Below are 14,214 nucleotides of genomic sequence, written 5' to 3' on the forward strand. Positions count from 1 at the left end.
ACTCCTAATATAAGTGAAACCCAAATTAATGTAATCCTCATCATATTTGCACCTCTTCGATGGTACAACGTCCCTGTCTGTTGTTCGGTGCTTTCCCGGAAAAGGGGGAAGTAGCTCTTCGGTTGCATCAGATTCACAACTGTTAGTGTCCATGCTAGCTGGGCTAACAACAAATGTAGAATTACTGATGCTAGCATTGGATGTGCTCGTGGAAGCAGAACAACTTGTGTCGTCGACGGGTGCAGGTAGAGCTGGTATGAACACGGGTCTTACTTTTTTTTTACCATTTATCCATTTTCGAGCAAAAGGAATGAGCAGCAGCTTCAGGTGGCTACATACGGGCCGTTAGTGGAATTCCCTTAATGTAACGCTTAATGTGAGGCTACCTGTATTTGACATTGTGTTGTTATTTCGCTGAACGCTAGATGGTTTAATTTTATTTTTGGAAGTGAAACAAGGCTACTCAGGTGAGAAAAAAACTCACCCAAATGTATAACCCCATTGGAAAATATAGATGGACTGTTTGAATATGTGAATCACATTTTTATTTGGCGTACCCCCAACGGTATTGCTCATACCCCTGGGCGTCTAGTACATGCAATTTATTTATTTATTTATTTTACCTTTATTTAACCAGGTAGGCAAGTTGAGAACAAGTTCTCATTTACAATTGCGACCTGGCCAAGATAAAGCAAAGCAGTTCGACACATACAACAACACAGAGTTACACATGGAGTAAAACAAACATGCCGTCAATAATACAGTAGAAAAAGTCTATATACAATGTGAGCAAGTGAGGTGAGATAAGGGAGGTAAAGGCAAAAAGGCCACGGTGGCGAAGTAAATACAATATAGCAAGTAAAACACTGGAATGGTAGATTTGCAGTGGAAGAATGTGCAAAGTAGAGATAGAAAGAATGGGGTGCAAAGAGGCAAAATAAATAAATAAATACAGTAGGGGGAGAGGTAGTTGTTTGGTCTAAATTATAGATGGGCTATGTACAGGTGCAGTAATCTGTGAGCTGCTCTCACAGCTGGTGCTTAAAGCTAGTGAGGGAGATAAGTGTTTCCAGTTTCAGAGTTTTTGAGTCTTTGGCAGCAGAGAAAAATTGGTTTTGGGAGTGACCAGAGAGATATACCTGCTGGAGCGCATGCTACAGGTGGGTGCTGCTATGGTGACCAGCAAGCTGAGATAAGGGGGGACTTACCTAGCAGGGTCTTGTAGATGACCTGGAGCCAGTGGGTTTGGCGTCGAGTATGAAGCGAGGGCCAGCCAACGAGAGCGTACAGGTTGCAGTGGTGGGTAGTATATGGGGCTTTGGTGACAAAACGGATGGCACTGTGATAGACTGCATCCAATTTATTGAGTAGGGTATTGGAGGCTATTTTGTAAATGGCATCGCCAAAGTCGAGGATCGGTAGGATGGTCAGTTTTACAAGGGTATGTTTGGCAGCATGAGTGAAGGATGCTTTGTTGCGAAATAGGAAGCCAATTCTAGATTTAACTTTGGATTGGAGATGTTTGATGTGAGTCTGGAAGGAGAGTTTACAGTCTAACCAGACACCTAGGTATTTGTAGTTGTCCACATATTCTAAGTCAGAACCGTCCAGAGTAGTGATGTTGGACGGGCGGGCAGGTGCAGGCAGCGATCAGTTGAAGAGCATGCATTTAGTTTTACTTGTATTTAAGAGCAATTGGAGGCCACGGAAGGAGAGTTGTATGGCATTTAAGCTCGTCTGGAGGGTTGTTAACACAGTGTCCAAAGAAGTGACAGAAGTATACAGAATGGTGTCGTCTGCGTAGAGGTGGATCAGAGACTCACCAGCAGCAAGAGCAACATCATTGATGTATACAGAGAAGAGAGTCGGTCCAAGAATTGAACCCTGTGGCACCCCCATAGAGACTGCCAGAGGCCCGGACAACAGGTCCCTCCGATTTGACACACTATCAGAGAAGTAGTTGGTGAACCAGGCGAGGCAATCATTTAAGAAACCAAGGCTATCGAGTCTGCCGTTGAAGATGTGGTGATTGACAGGGTCGAAAGCCTTGGCCAGGTCAATGAATACAGCTGCACAGTATTGTTTCTTATCGATGGAGGTTAAGATATTGTTTAGGACCTCGAGCGTGGCTGAGGTGCACCCATGACCAGCTTTGAAACCAGATTGCATAGCGGAAAAGGTATGGTGGGATTCGAAATGGTCGGTGATCTGTTTGTTAACTTGGCTTTCGAAGACCTTAGAAAGGCAGGGTAGGATAGATTTAGGTGTGTAGCAGTTTGGGTCAAGAGTGTGTCCCCCCTTTGAAGAGGGGGATGACCGCAGCTGCTTTCCAATCTTTGGGAATCTCAGACGACACGAGAGGTTGAACATGCTAGTAATAGGGGTTGCAACAATTTCGGCAGATCATTTTAGAAAGAAAGGGTCCAGATTGTCTAGCTCCGCTGAAGTGTTTCAGGGAGCATTTGACCGTGGTGAGTGGAGGTCGTTTGACAGTGATGAGTGGAGGTCGTTTGACCGCTGACCCATTACGGATGCAGGCAATAAGGCAGTGATCGCTGAGATCTTGGTTGAAAACAGCAGAGGTATATTTAGAGGGCAAGTTGGTTAGGATGATATCTATGAGGGTGCCCGTGTTTACGGCTTTGGGGTGGTACCTGGTAGGTTCATTGATCATTTGTGTGAGATTGAGGGCATCAAGCATTAGATTGTAGGATGGCTGGGGTGTTAAGCATGTTCCAGTTTAGGTCGCCTAGCAGCACGAGCTCTGAAGATAGATGGGGGACAATCAGTTAACATATGGTGTCCAGAGCACACCTGGGTGCAGAGAGTGGTCTATAGCAGGCGGCAATGGTGAGAGACTTGTTTTTAGAGAGGTGGATTTTTAAAAGTAGAAGTTCAAATTGTTTGGGTACAGACCTGGATAGTAGGACAGAACTCTGCAGGCTATCTTTTCAGTAGATTGCAACACCGCCCCCTTTGGCCGTTCTATCTTGTCGGAAAATGTTGTAGTTAGGGATGGAGATTTCAGAATTTTTGGTTGTCTTCCTAAGCCAGGATTCAGACACGGCTAGAACATCCGGGTTGGCAGAGTGTGCTAAAATAGTGAATAAAACAAACTTAGGGAGGAGGCTTCTAATGTTAACATGCATGAAACCAAGGCTATTACGGTTACAGAAGTCATCAAATGAGAGCGCCTGGGGAATAGGAGTGGAGCTAGGTACTGCAGGGCCTGGATTCACCTCTACGTCACCAGAGGAACAGAGGAGGAGTAGGATAAGGGTACGGCTAAACGCTATGAGAATTGGTCGTCTAGAACGTCCGGAACAGAGAGTAAAAGGAGGTTTCTGGGGGCGATAAAATTGCTTCCAGGTATCATGTACAGACAAAGGTATGGTAGGATGTGAATACAGTGGAGGTAAACCTAGGTATTGAGTGATGATGAGAGAGATATTGTCTCTAGAAACATAATTGAAACCAGGTGATGTCATCGCATGTGTGGGTGGTGGAACTGAAAGGTTGGATAAGGTATAATGAGCAGGGCTAGAGGCTCTACAGTGAAATAAGCCAATAAACACTAACTAGAACAGCAATGGACAATGCATATTGACATTAAGGAGAGGCATGCTTAGTCAAGTGATCATAAGTGTCCAGTGAGTAGTGAGGTTGGGGTAACGGCGATTCAGACAGCTAGCCAGGCCATCAGTAGCAAGCTAGCATAGGATGGAGGTCTGTTTTTAGCCACCTCGTGCGTTTCCGTCGGTAGATTAGTGGGGTTCCGTGCGGTAGAGGGAATCAATCCAATTGGCAAAATATATATAGTTATAGTGACCCAAGACAAATTGTCCGATAGCAGCCGATAAGACAGCTAACGATTAGCGGGCCGCAGATGGGCGTTCAGGTAACGTCGCGAAGGAGGTGCCAGTTGGATAACTCCCTCGGGCAGATAACATCGGTAGTCAGTCATGAAGGCCCGGTAGGGCTCTGCATCGGCAGTAAAACGGGTCCGGATAGGTGATTGTAACCCAGGAGTGGCTGATGGAACTCTTCAGCTGGCTATCTCCGGAATAATTGATGCTTGCTCCAGGACCGACGTAAGCCAAAAGTCACTCGGATAGCAGCTAGCTAGCTGCGAGATCCAGGTGTAAATGTCCAGAGCTTGCGGATGAAATCCGGGGATATGGAGAGAAAATAGGTCCGGTATGCTCTGGTTTGAGTCGAGTTGTACAAAACTGGTGATAGCTTTTCGAGCTAAAGGATAGCTGATGGGGCCTCCCGGGTGGCGCAGTTGTCTAGGGCACTGTATCGCAGCTAGCTGTGCCACCAGAGACTCTGGGTTTGCGCCCAGGCTCTGTCGCAACCGGCCGCGACCGGGAGGTCCGTGGGGCGACGCACAATTGGCCTAGCGTCGTCCGGGTTAGGGAGGGTTTGGCCGGTAGGGATATCCTTGTCTCATCGCGTACCAGCGACTCCTGCGGCGGGCCGGGCGCAGTGCGCGCTAACCAAGGTGGCCAGGTGCACGGTGTTTCCTCCGACACATTGGTGCGGCTGGCTTCCGGGTTGGAGGCGCGCTGTGTTAAGAAGCAGTGCGGCTTGGTTGGGTTGTGTTTCGGAGGACGCATCGCTTTCAACCTTCGTCTCTCCTGAACTCGTACAGGAGTTGTAGCGATGAGACAAGATAGTAATTACTAACAATTGGATACCACGAAATTTTGGAGAAAAGGGGGTAATTTTTTTTATTTTGGAGAAAAGGATAGATGATGACCACAAACCGTGGTTAACTGAATACTAACGTTAGCCAGTAAAGCTTCTGGCTAGCTTCTGGTTAGCTTCTGGTTAGCTTCTGGCTAGCTTCTGGTTAGCTTCTGGCTAGCTTCTGGCTAGCATCTGGTTAGCTTCTGGCTAGCTTCTGGTTAGCTTCTGGCTAGCTTCTATTGTGGATTTCAGATTTGAGGTAAATAATACTTTTTTTTTTTAATTGGTGGGGCGGGTTACAGGAGAGTGTTTTGAAGTTGAGTTCTTGGAAAAGAAAATATATAAAAGATATGCAAAGAAAGATGTAAATATATATATACACGGGACACGACAAGACAAAGGACAAAGGACGTCTGACTGCTATGCCATCTTGGTATGATTGGTATCAATTCAATGAACTTAGTTAGCAGGGACAACACACAAGGGTCAATTCAGGATCATCTTATGCCCACTGTACTGACAGGTCTAACCACCTGTCAGTACAGGCTAACGATGGAGTTTGCAGTGGGTTTTAATAAGTTAGATTTGATCAAAGAGAACTTCGACTTTAATTATTTACTGGCAATAGGGTTTGTCAGGATAGATAGAGAAGAAAAAAAACGGAGAAACGGGATAGCGAGACAGAAAGGAAGAGAGTTAGAGAGAAAAGAGCGAGAGAGCGATTGGTACAGATGAAGTGAGATACAGAGTGAATAAGGGAGAGAAAGTGAGAGATGAGAATAAAAGAGAGAGGAAGCCCAAGGAAGTAGCATGCAGAGTAAATGGCGTCGCCCTCCTGTCTGAAGAGGTGATTGTAGTGCTCGTCTCTCGCTGCACACTGAGAGGCTGGGAGTACTCCACAGCCATTATCGGCCCTCGTGGCCTTTCATCTCTCAGCCTCTCCCTCCCCCTCTCTACCTCCCTCCCTCTTTCACTCACACATGGGGGATAGCTGGAAAGGCAGGGGAACAGGGACAATGTTTATCAGTAATACTGACCTGAACAGCTCTGGTATCGCTGGTTCCACAGGCACTGAGAAATACAGGCAGAGAGAGAGAGGGGAGAAAGGGATGGGGAAAGAGGGAGGGAAGAGAGAGAGGGAAGAGAGAGAGATGAGTGAGAGGGAAGAGAGGAGAGGGGAGAGAGGAGAGGGAGGGAGGGGAGAGAGAGAGGGGAGCAAGAGAGAGATGGAAGAGAGAGGACAGGCAGAGAGGGATGGGGAGAAAATAATGAGTGAGGGGATGCGAAAGAAAAAGAGTAATCCCTATATCTTAAAAGCATGCTTTCATCAAGGTTAAAAACAGTGAAAACCATATTCAATGGAGGCAGGCACAATAGCACGATGTAATTGGCTGGATAGACTGCCTGGAGAATTGTGAATTCAAGAGTGTTTCATATAGGATGACTTGTGAGGTGAGAGGCAGTGTGAGGAGAAGAGTGAAGTAGTGAGTGAGAGACCTGTGTGTGTGTGTTTGTGTGTATTTGTGTGTGTTTATGTGTACGTGTGTGCTTGTGGGTTGGGGTAAGGTCACCCTGAGTGGCGCCTGCAGTGATTTGAGGAGAGTGCAGACGCACCTCGGATACCTTTTGAGCGTGTGCGATGGCGCTTCTCGTCTGCATTCACCTCCATCTGCAGAGGAGACACAAACAGATAGTCAGAGATAGAAGCCCTGCCAGGGCCTGTGCCAAGAGAAGAGTGGCTTTCACGGCCTGGCACCTGGGTCTGTCTGTCTGTCTGCCCGGCCGCCCGTCTGTCACTCTCTCTTATGAACACACACAGAGACACCTACACCCCAATTTCTCCCGACAGTAATTGCCTAGTGCCAAAGCTTCACTGTTTCTGACACTGTGAAATTGCATTTATTTTCTCTTTTAAAGGATTAAGAAATGTAGATTTTGCCAGGTGCTAATGTCACCCAAACCTTTCCTTCATGGTGCTTTGAAATATGTATGCAAATGTACTGTGAAAACAAATGCATAATTGCATTGGTTCTTCTTCTGGTCCATATTTGTGTACGGATTATGATATTCCATCGTTCGCCAACACAGTCACGCTTCTCCATTAAAGGGCACCTGTACTACTTTCTACCTAAAGGTGTCATCTTTGCTTTATACCACTTGGCTCATTCCTCAAACAAAGTCATATATATAGAGTATAATTATATCCCTCCCATATTCCGCTTGACCACATTATTCACTGTGTACACAATGTTCTGCATGCCTCTCAAATCAATGTCTCATCAGTAAATCCTCTTTTTAATCTCACAGATATCACATCACTCCCACTCCACAATGTCTCCCATACTAGAGCCATCATCACACAGTAAAAGTGGATCCTGCCTGGTCAGAGGAGCATTAACCGTTGATGAGTTGAAAGGGGCGCATTCTGTTATTCATGCTACTGAACATATGAGCGCTCGCTGAGTTGTGGACTATCACAGGCTAGCCGGGTTTGGATGTCTCTTTAAGGCTCCATGATTTATTAAAGTGCCACTGAAGCCGTCAGTCCTAATGGTGGAAGCCGTCGTGTTTTTTTTAATGCTGGCCATAAATGTTTCAAACGGGGAAAATAAAATGATCAAAGCCAACGGTACCTAGTAAATCTTATTAGTGTGGCGAACGGCGGGGTGTTTTTGGGAGGGGGGGTGGAGGAGGAGGAGAGCCTGAAATTATATTTCTGTGGAGCGGCACAGGGGTTTCCATGGTAATAAGAGGAAATCCTACCTCAGGGGGAAAAAACAAGAAGTTATCAATCCGTGTGGCCCAACTCATCACACTCTATTTACGTTGACATTTGGCTCTCGAGAGACAGACAGAGCAAAGGAGCAAATATGAGGGACAATGAATGAACTGCATGATAGAAACTCAATTAGTCGTCACCTGCTGAGACTAGCCAGGCTCAACATGATAATGCTCTGCTTTGCACTGGTGTTTTTCAACAACCATAAGGGAAGCACTCAACACCTGACCTCAACAGTGCTACACTTTATGTCCGAAAACACAACGTGAGCTATTTCCTCCTGGCTATGGTGAGTGAGGGAGTTCCACAGACAAACACACAACACACACACAAACACCATGCCTATCTACAGCTGTCAGATTCTCTCTAAGGGCTTCTCTCAGCCGCCATGACAACAACAACAGCATCTCCGTCGACGCCACTTCCTCCATCAAGGCCCCTTGTGAGACCGGTGCCCAGGTCCCTGAAAGCCTGTCTGAGACTCGTCCGCCCCTCTGGGTGTTATGAGCCCCCCTCACCCTCCCCACCCTCCTCACGCGCCCGTTTTTTTTACACAAATGTCACAGATGTAATAGCTGGCAGTAATGGAAAGATAAGGAAGATCTGTTTCCCCAATGTTCATACCGTTTTACCGTATTTATACTGTATATTGCAGATAAGAGGCAGAATAACTCTCATTCGTGCCCTTTCTGTGCCCTCTGTGTGTGTGCGTGTACGTGTGCGTGTGCGTGTGCGTGTGTGTGGTAGGGGCTGGGACCACAATTCACATCGTTATCGGTTTTCCTTTGTTTCACCTTGAAGTTCTGGGAGAATATGTCTCAGGCATATGGTGCTACCCCCACACCCCCCCCACACCTCTCCACCGCCCCACTCCTCAGCCTGGGTTGGTATTCCTCAGTGAGTCATTGGGGAGGTTTCCGAAAACCACACTTGCATGATCAAATTTCACTGCAACTAGGTATTTACGCCATGCATCACCCAGTGACAGTAAACATGCATGCTATCTCCATCTAAGTGCATCTGAATAGTTGTGAAGGACCAGGCTGATAGCAACTGAGTGGGTGCCGGAGATAGAGGGAGATAGAGAGGGAGAGATAAGGATGGAAATCTGCTGTCAACATTTTCTCCAGTGAGTGTCGTTGTTGTAGGTAGGTAGCTATCACTCTGAGACGAGCTTGTGGAAAGGTTTGGGTGTGACAGAGTTTTGTATCTTTGCCTTTAATGGTTGGGATTGAGTATGACAGAGGTGTGGCTCGACATCTTAAAACAGGGTTATGAGATTATCAAGATGTAACGTATCATTATGACTGAAATGGTTGCTAACTGTACCTGAAAGGGTTTGGGGTGAGATTGCTCTTTGGTCCAGACCTCTGCTTCCTCCGTTGCCCACAACAGCAGACGTTTGACGGGAGAGAAAGGGATCACCACTCTTTCAAGTTCATTTTCTGCAAAGAATTAAAAAACAATATCCATACTTAGGAATTCAAATCTCCATGCAAATCATAATTACCCACGCTGTATGATAGCGTTTGGCTTGAGTTTCCTTCCTTGGAGAAGGAAGCTGATGATAGACTCATGAATAGTCACATAGTATAACATGTATGCTATATACGGAGTGAATGTGATTTCCTCCCTCCCGATAGCTGCTTGTCATTTTGTGAAATAGACTTGGCAAGGCGGTAATTAGCTAGATCTATCATATTCTGCAGGAAGTGGGAAAAAATATGGCTAATGATCCATGCTACCCTCCATGATTTCTCTTCAACTCTGCCGTCCTATGAATTGAAAAGAGACAAAGATAGCGGGGGAGAGAGAGAGAGAAAGTGTGCGAGTGAAAAATAGATAGTAGAGAGAGAGAGAGAGAGAGAGAGAGAGAGAGAGAGAGAGAGAGAGAGAGAGAGAGAGAGAGAGAGAGAGAGAGAGAGAGAGAGAGAGAGAGAGAGAGAGAGAGAGAGAGAGAGAGAGAGAGAGAGAGAGAGAGAGAGAGAGAGAGAGAGAGAGAGAGAGAGAGAGAGAGAGAGAGAGAGAGAGAGAGAGAGAGAGGGAGAGAGGGATCGAGGGATCGAGGGAGAAAGGGGTGTTGGGTGGACAAAGCATGCTTGGCAGCTCCAAGGAGGTTCAACCACTGCTGATGTAAAACAGTCCAGATATAAGAGGCCTATTTATCTCCCCTGACCAGGGCAATAACACTGCCTCTCAAAACACAGACGCCCAGGTACAAACAAAGAGCAAGAGACGAAACGCAGAGCAAGATGTATGGTGAACACAGAGGATGCACTGTGAGAGAAAGTGAGAGAGAGTGCGAGAGCCATTTTCGGTATTTCGGCAGTGTGACGTCAGGTCACAACATTTCCCTCCATTGCTCCCCACACAAACGAACACAGTCTACTGTTCCAGTTTCATCAAGTTTCCTGCGTCTGGGATCTAGAATTGGTATTGTGTAGCCTAGGCCTATGCTTTGCCAATGCAGATATAGAAAGAGTAACAGAGAGCAAGCTACAGTACGGCGAACTTAGCAAATGGGGCATTTGTGGTAAGTACATGGAGGCCGCCATATTTTTGCACGCCCAACATTGTTTGCTAAGTTAATTATGCTATCGCTACTAGGCTACAATCAAACACTATGCTTTATAACCATGTAAAGACCACAAATGGTCTATACTCTGATGTGTGTTTATGGGTGTTTTGCCTGATGTTTAAAGCGCTTAGGCTTCTATCCTCAAGTCAAGGTAATACTGCTATTGGCCAACTGTTTATTATTTTTGCAAGTTATTATTTTTGTCAATGAATGCAAGCCATTTTTACAATTTGTACACTTATAAATGCAACTCCTACTCAACTGTTGCTGCTTCACACCCACTAAATAGGCTGCCGGGCCCTCTATCTTAACAGGCAGAGGTAGGCATATATAAATTCCCTCTCTCCCTCACTCTCTTCCCTTCTTCACCCCCCACTCCCCTCTCTCTCCATCCCTCCCTGTCTCTGTGTCGGTCCTGCATGTTAATTGGAGGAGTGTCCAGGAGATAGCAGAGGAGGTGTTCATGATGCAGCAGTGATGAATGAAGCCCTCCTCAGGGAGACTGTCAGACCCACACATATGTATGCACACACACACACGCACACACACACACACACACACACACACACACACACACACACACACACACACACACACACACACACACACACACACACACACACACACACACACACACACACACACACACACACACACACACACACACACACACACACACACACACACACATACACACACACACACACACACACACACAACCATGAAGTCCAAATAGCCAGTCACAGCCAGAACTGCAGTCCACAGACATTACCACATCTCTACAATAAAGCTTACAATAGCCAGCTGTGCAACACAATATGTTGCTGGGAATACTGCTAGGGAGATAGGGGCGTCGGGGTGTGTTTGTGTGTGTGTGTGTGTGTGTGTGTGTGGGGGGGGGGGGGGGTGTTTCACAGTTTTCCTTTGAACCACTGGGGGTTCTCATTCTGTTTCCTGCTCTCTCTTCCTATCTCATTCTCTCTCTTCCTCTCTCTCTTCTCTGTCTACTTTTGTAGTTGAAAAATAACAAAAACCCTAAAGCATATGCCCAAAAGACTTCTCTCTGCTTCCCTGGGAAGGAGACATCTACTATCAGCGTTCAGCCCTCGTTTCAGAGTTACATCCCCTCCTACAAAAAAAGAACAAGAAAAAGTTCCTTCCTCCCGTAAACCTTTACTTTTCCCTCAACTCAGAGTCTCCCTCTCTTCTTTTCTCTCTCCTCTCTCCCTTCTCTCTACACACTCACCCCTCTCCTCCCTGTCCCCCAGTTCTCTAATCAGACACTGAGTGCCGCTGGCCCTGCTCTCTGATTGGTCTGATTAAGGCCTTGATTTGGGACAGGGGATGAAATCAGAGCCCTGACGTGTCGTGTTGTAGCTTCCCACATCCCAATGCCTTGGCCTACTTCTCTCTATGGGGTTGTGTGTGTGTGTGTGTGTTTTAGTAATCCATTCCTACAGCAGAGATGGTATTCATTATGGTTAGTGTGTGCTACTCTTTCAGCACCAAGGACAGTGACAGAGTGACCTCAGCAAGGCAGTAGCAGCACTGACTACAGCCCAGACAGACAGACATTACAAATCCACACAAACACACACATATGCACTAACGCCGCACACACACACTTTTTGGAGTGAGTGATGGTGTGTTTGTGTAATTGTTGTTATTTTATAACCCATAGAGGTGGGAGGATGGACTTAGCCCTTTTCAAAAGTGATATTTATCAGAGCCAGGGTGTATGGCCTGTAAATAGCAGTTGTATATTGCCTGACATGTGGTGCCTGTGAAAACCATTTGCAATGAAAGTCCACAGAAGAGAGATAGGCTCAGGGAGACTGTGCACGAGACACACACCCAGGCACACGCGTACACACAGGCACATGCGTACAGACAGGCACACGCGTACACACATGCACACGCGTACACACAGGCACACATGTACATGCAGGCACACATGTACACACATTACACACATGTAAACACAGGCAGACATGTACACACATTACACACACATACACACAGGCACACACAGGCACACGCATACACACATTACACACACATTACACACACGCAAGCCTAAAATAGCCTTCAGTTTTTAAGAGTGACTGGGGCTGCCTGACCTACATTTTGCGGAATGTGTGTACGCAGCACAGAGGAGGAGAGGAGCTCTATCTAAATATTCTTTGTCATTTCTCTCTCTCTCTCTCCTTTATCTCTCTCTCGCTCTCGTTCCCTCTCCTTTCTCTTATTTTCACGCCTTTATTCTTTTACACACACACGTGCACGCACACGCGCACGCACGTGCACACATACACACACACACACACACACACACAGAGAGAGAGAGAGAGAGAGAGAGAGAGAGAGAGAACTGCCTTGGTAATCAGAGCTTTAGAAGCAGGTCTCTTTAAAACACAATGGCCATTTGGAAGGCACAGCCAGTCTGGGGAGGCAAGGTGATCATTGACCTGTCATGATGCAGGCTGTGATGCCATTACTCATTTATGTAATCTCCACATGTCATGGAGGTGTGAGGTCTTGGGGGAGTCTGGGGGAAGAAGGGGAAGGTAGCAGTCCAGCAGAAGAAGAAGGATTCATCAGAGAGGTAGGGACAGGGGGAGAGGGCCGAAAGGAGGCAGGGAACAACAGGCTTACATGGGGTAGACAGAAGCAAGAACGTGGGAGAAAGCCATGGGAATGCAGACTACTGTACATCGGATTCAGTCTCTTACAGTTATCACATGTCACACTGTGCGATGATACCAAATTCAAATCTTGACATCAACCTGGACAGACTGTACGATTTGCTTCAATTCTGTCGTCACATGCTGCGATTGGTTTGAGAGGCTAAATCAGCCGAGGTAGGCTGCATCAACTGCGGCGGTGTATTTGCCAGCACCAGCATTGCCAACCTCTCTACGCTTATGTGTGAGTGAAGTGAATCAAACAGTCTTCCCCAAAATAACATGGTCGCTGTGGTAAAACGTTCATTTGAATTGGCGATTTTGTGCATTTATCAAAACCCTATCAGGTAGCCTGATTTCAGATGTGCCATGTAAACAAAGTTATTAGGGAAATCGTTCTTCTTGCACAGCATGTAAAGGTGTAAATCAAACTACTATATTATTCTGACTATTCACAATAATCTTATTATTGTGTGCAAACTCACTGCCGGCCTTGTTCCTATTGGTCACTCACCAAGATCGACTCGTAACAACAGCCACACTACACGATAAAGGCAAAAAATATTCTGACACAGCCAGAACTTTGCCGGAGCCTAGGACCGTGCGTAACGGTACTTAATCGGCAGACATAGACCCTGTCACACTGAACGAGCTAAGACGTCCGACAATCGTTTACGGCCTACGTATATTGCCCACGATGTGGATATTTAGGCCGGGAAGGCAAAATCGTGGCATGCCAAGTCCAAAATTGTACGGTCTGTGGGTGGCTTTTGAGGGGGAGACAGTATGAGACTGAGGAAAGACAGAGAGAGAGGACAGACAGTATGGTGGATGGAGAGGCTTGTGAAGACAGGGTTGAGGGAACAAGGGAAGACAGTGATAGACAGAAGCAGACGAAGGGAGACAGGAGATCCTGCACCAGCAACTCTGATTCTAACTTGAACGTTGTTGTCTCTGCAGCTGCCAAGATGGGGGAGGTGGCTGGGGAAATGTTTTACATTCCTTCCCCTAAAACTGTTTTTTGATCCAAATAATTATGGATGGAAATAGAACTCGATGACCGGTGAAACAGATATTCCTTCTCTGCCTTTTCTCATTCAACAGCAATAGCACAGACAAACTCACCCCCTTTTTGGGTCAAGGACTTGAGAGGTTGAAGCAATAGCAGTCACACTTTCAGACACACTTTCAGACACACATATAAACACACACACACCATAAAGCAGAGCCCCTTGGGAGCCTGGGGATTCTGGGAGGAAATACCATCCACAGCCACGGCACTGCAATTACCCACAGTAGGGTAATCACCAGCACAATGAGGCTGGGTAGAACACTCAGGTGAGAGATGCCAGACGGCAATCAGACCGACGGGGGGAGAGAGAGAGGGCGAGCGACTGAGGGAAGGGGGTAGGGAGAGAAGGCAGGGAGAGGGAACTGAGAGCATGAGGAGAGGGCAGGAGAGAACAGGTAGAGAGAGGGAG

At 46.7% G+C, this 14,214-nt stretch overlaps 1 protein-coding gene across 8 annotated transcripts in view; it reads right to left on the bottom strand.

Annotated features, from left to right (window-relative positions):
• LOC129812676 (myelin transcription factor 1-like protein) overlaps positions 1 to 14,214 on the bottom strand; it is a 149,629-nt gene that overhangs the window by 91,960 nt on the left and 43,455 nt on the right. For 7 of the 8 annotated variants that reach the window (XR_008753043.1, XM_055864441.1, XM_055864445.1 and 4 more), the window contains exons 2-4: positions 8,801 to 8,916; positions 6,307 to 6,361; positions 5,730 to 5,763 (exon numbers count right to left, since the gene is read on the bottom strand). Coding sequence is in view for 7 of the 8 variants with exons in the window: in XM_055864441.1 (XP_055720416.1) it covers positions 5,730 to 5,763; positions 6,307 to 6,361 (89 nt within the window). In the remaining variant the exon portion in view is untranslated. The remainder of the gene's footprint in view (positions 1 to 5,729; positions 5,764 to 6,306; positions 6,362 to 8,800; positions 8,917 to 14,214) is intronic. The other variant, XM_055864442.1, reaches the window with a different exon arrangement.

The sequence above is a fragment of the Salvelinus fontinalis genome, chromosome 16 (assembly GCF_029448725.1).
Source record: "Salvelinus fontinalis isolate EN_2023a chromosome 16, ASM2944872v1, whole genome shotgun sequence".
NCBI classification, from domain to species: domain Eukaryota; kingdom Metazoa; phylum Chordata; class Actinopteri; order Salmoniformes; family Salmonidae; genus Salvelinus; species Salvelinus fontinalis.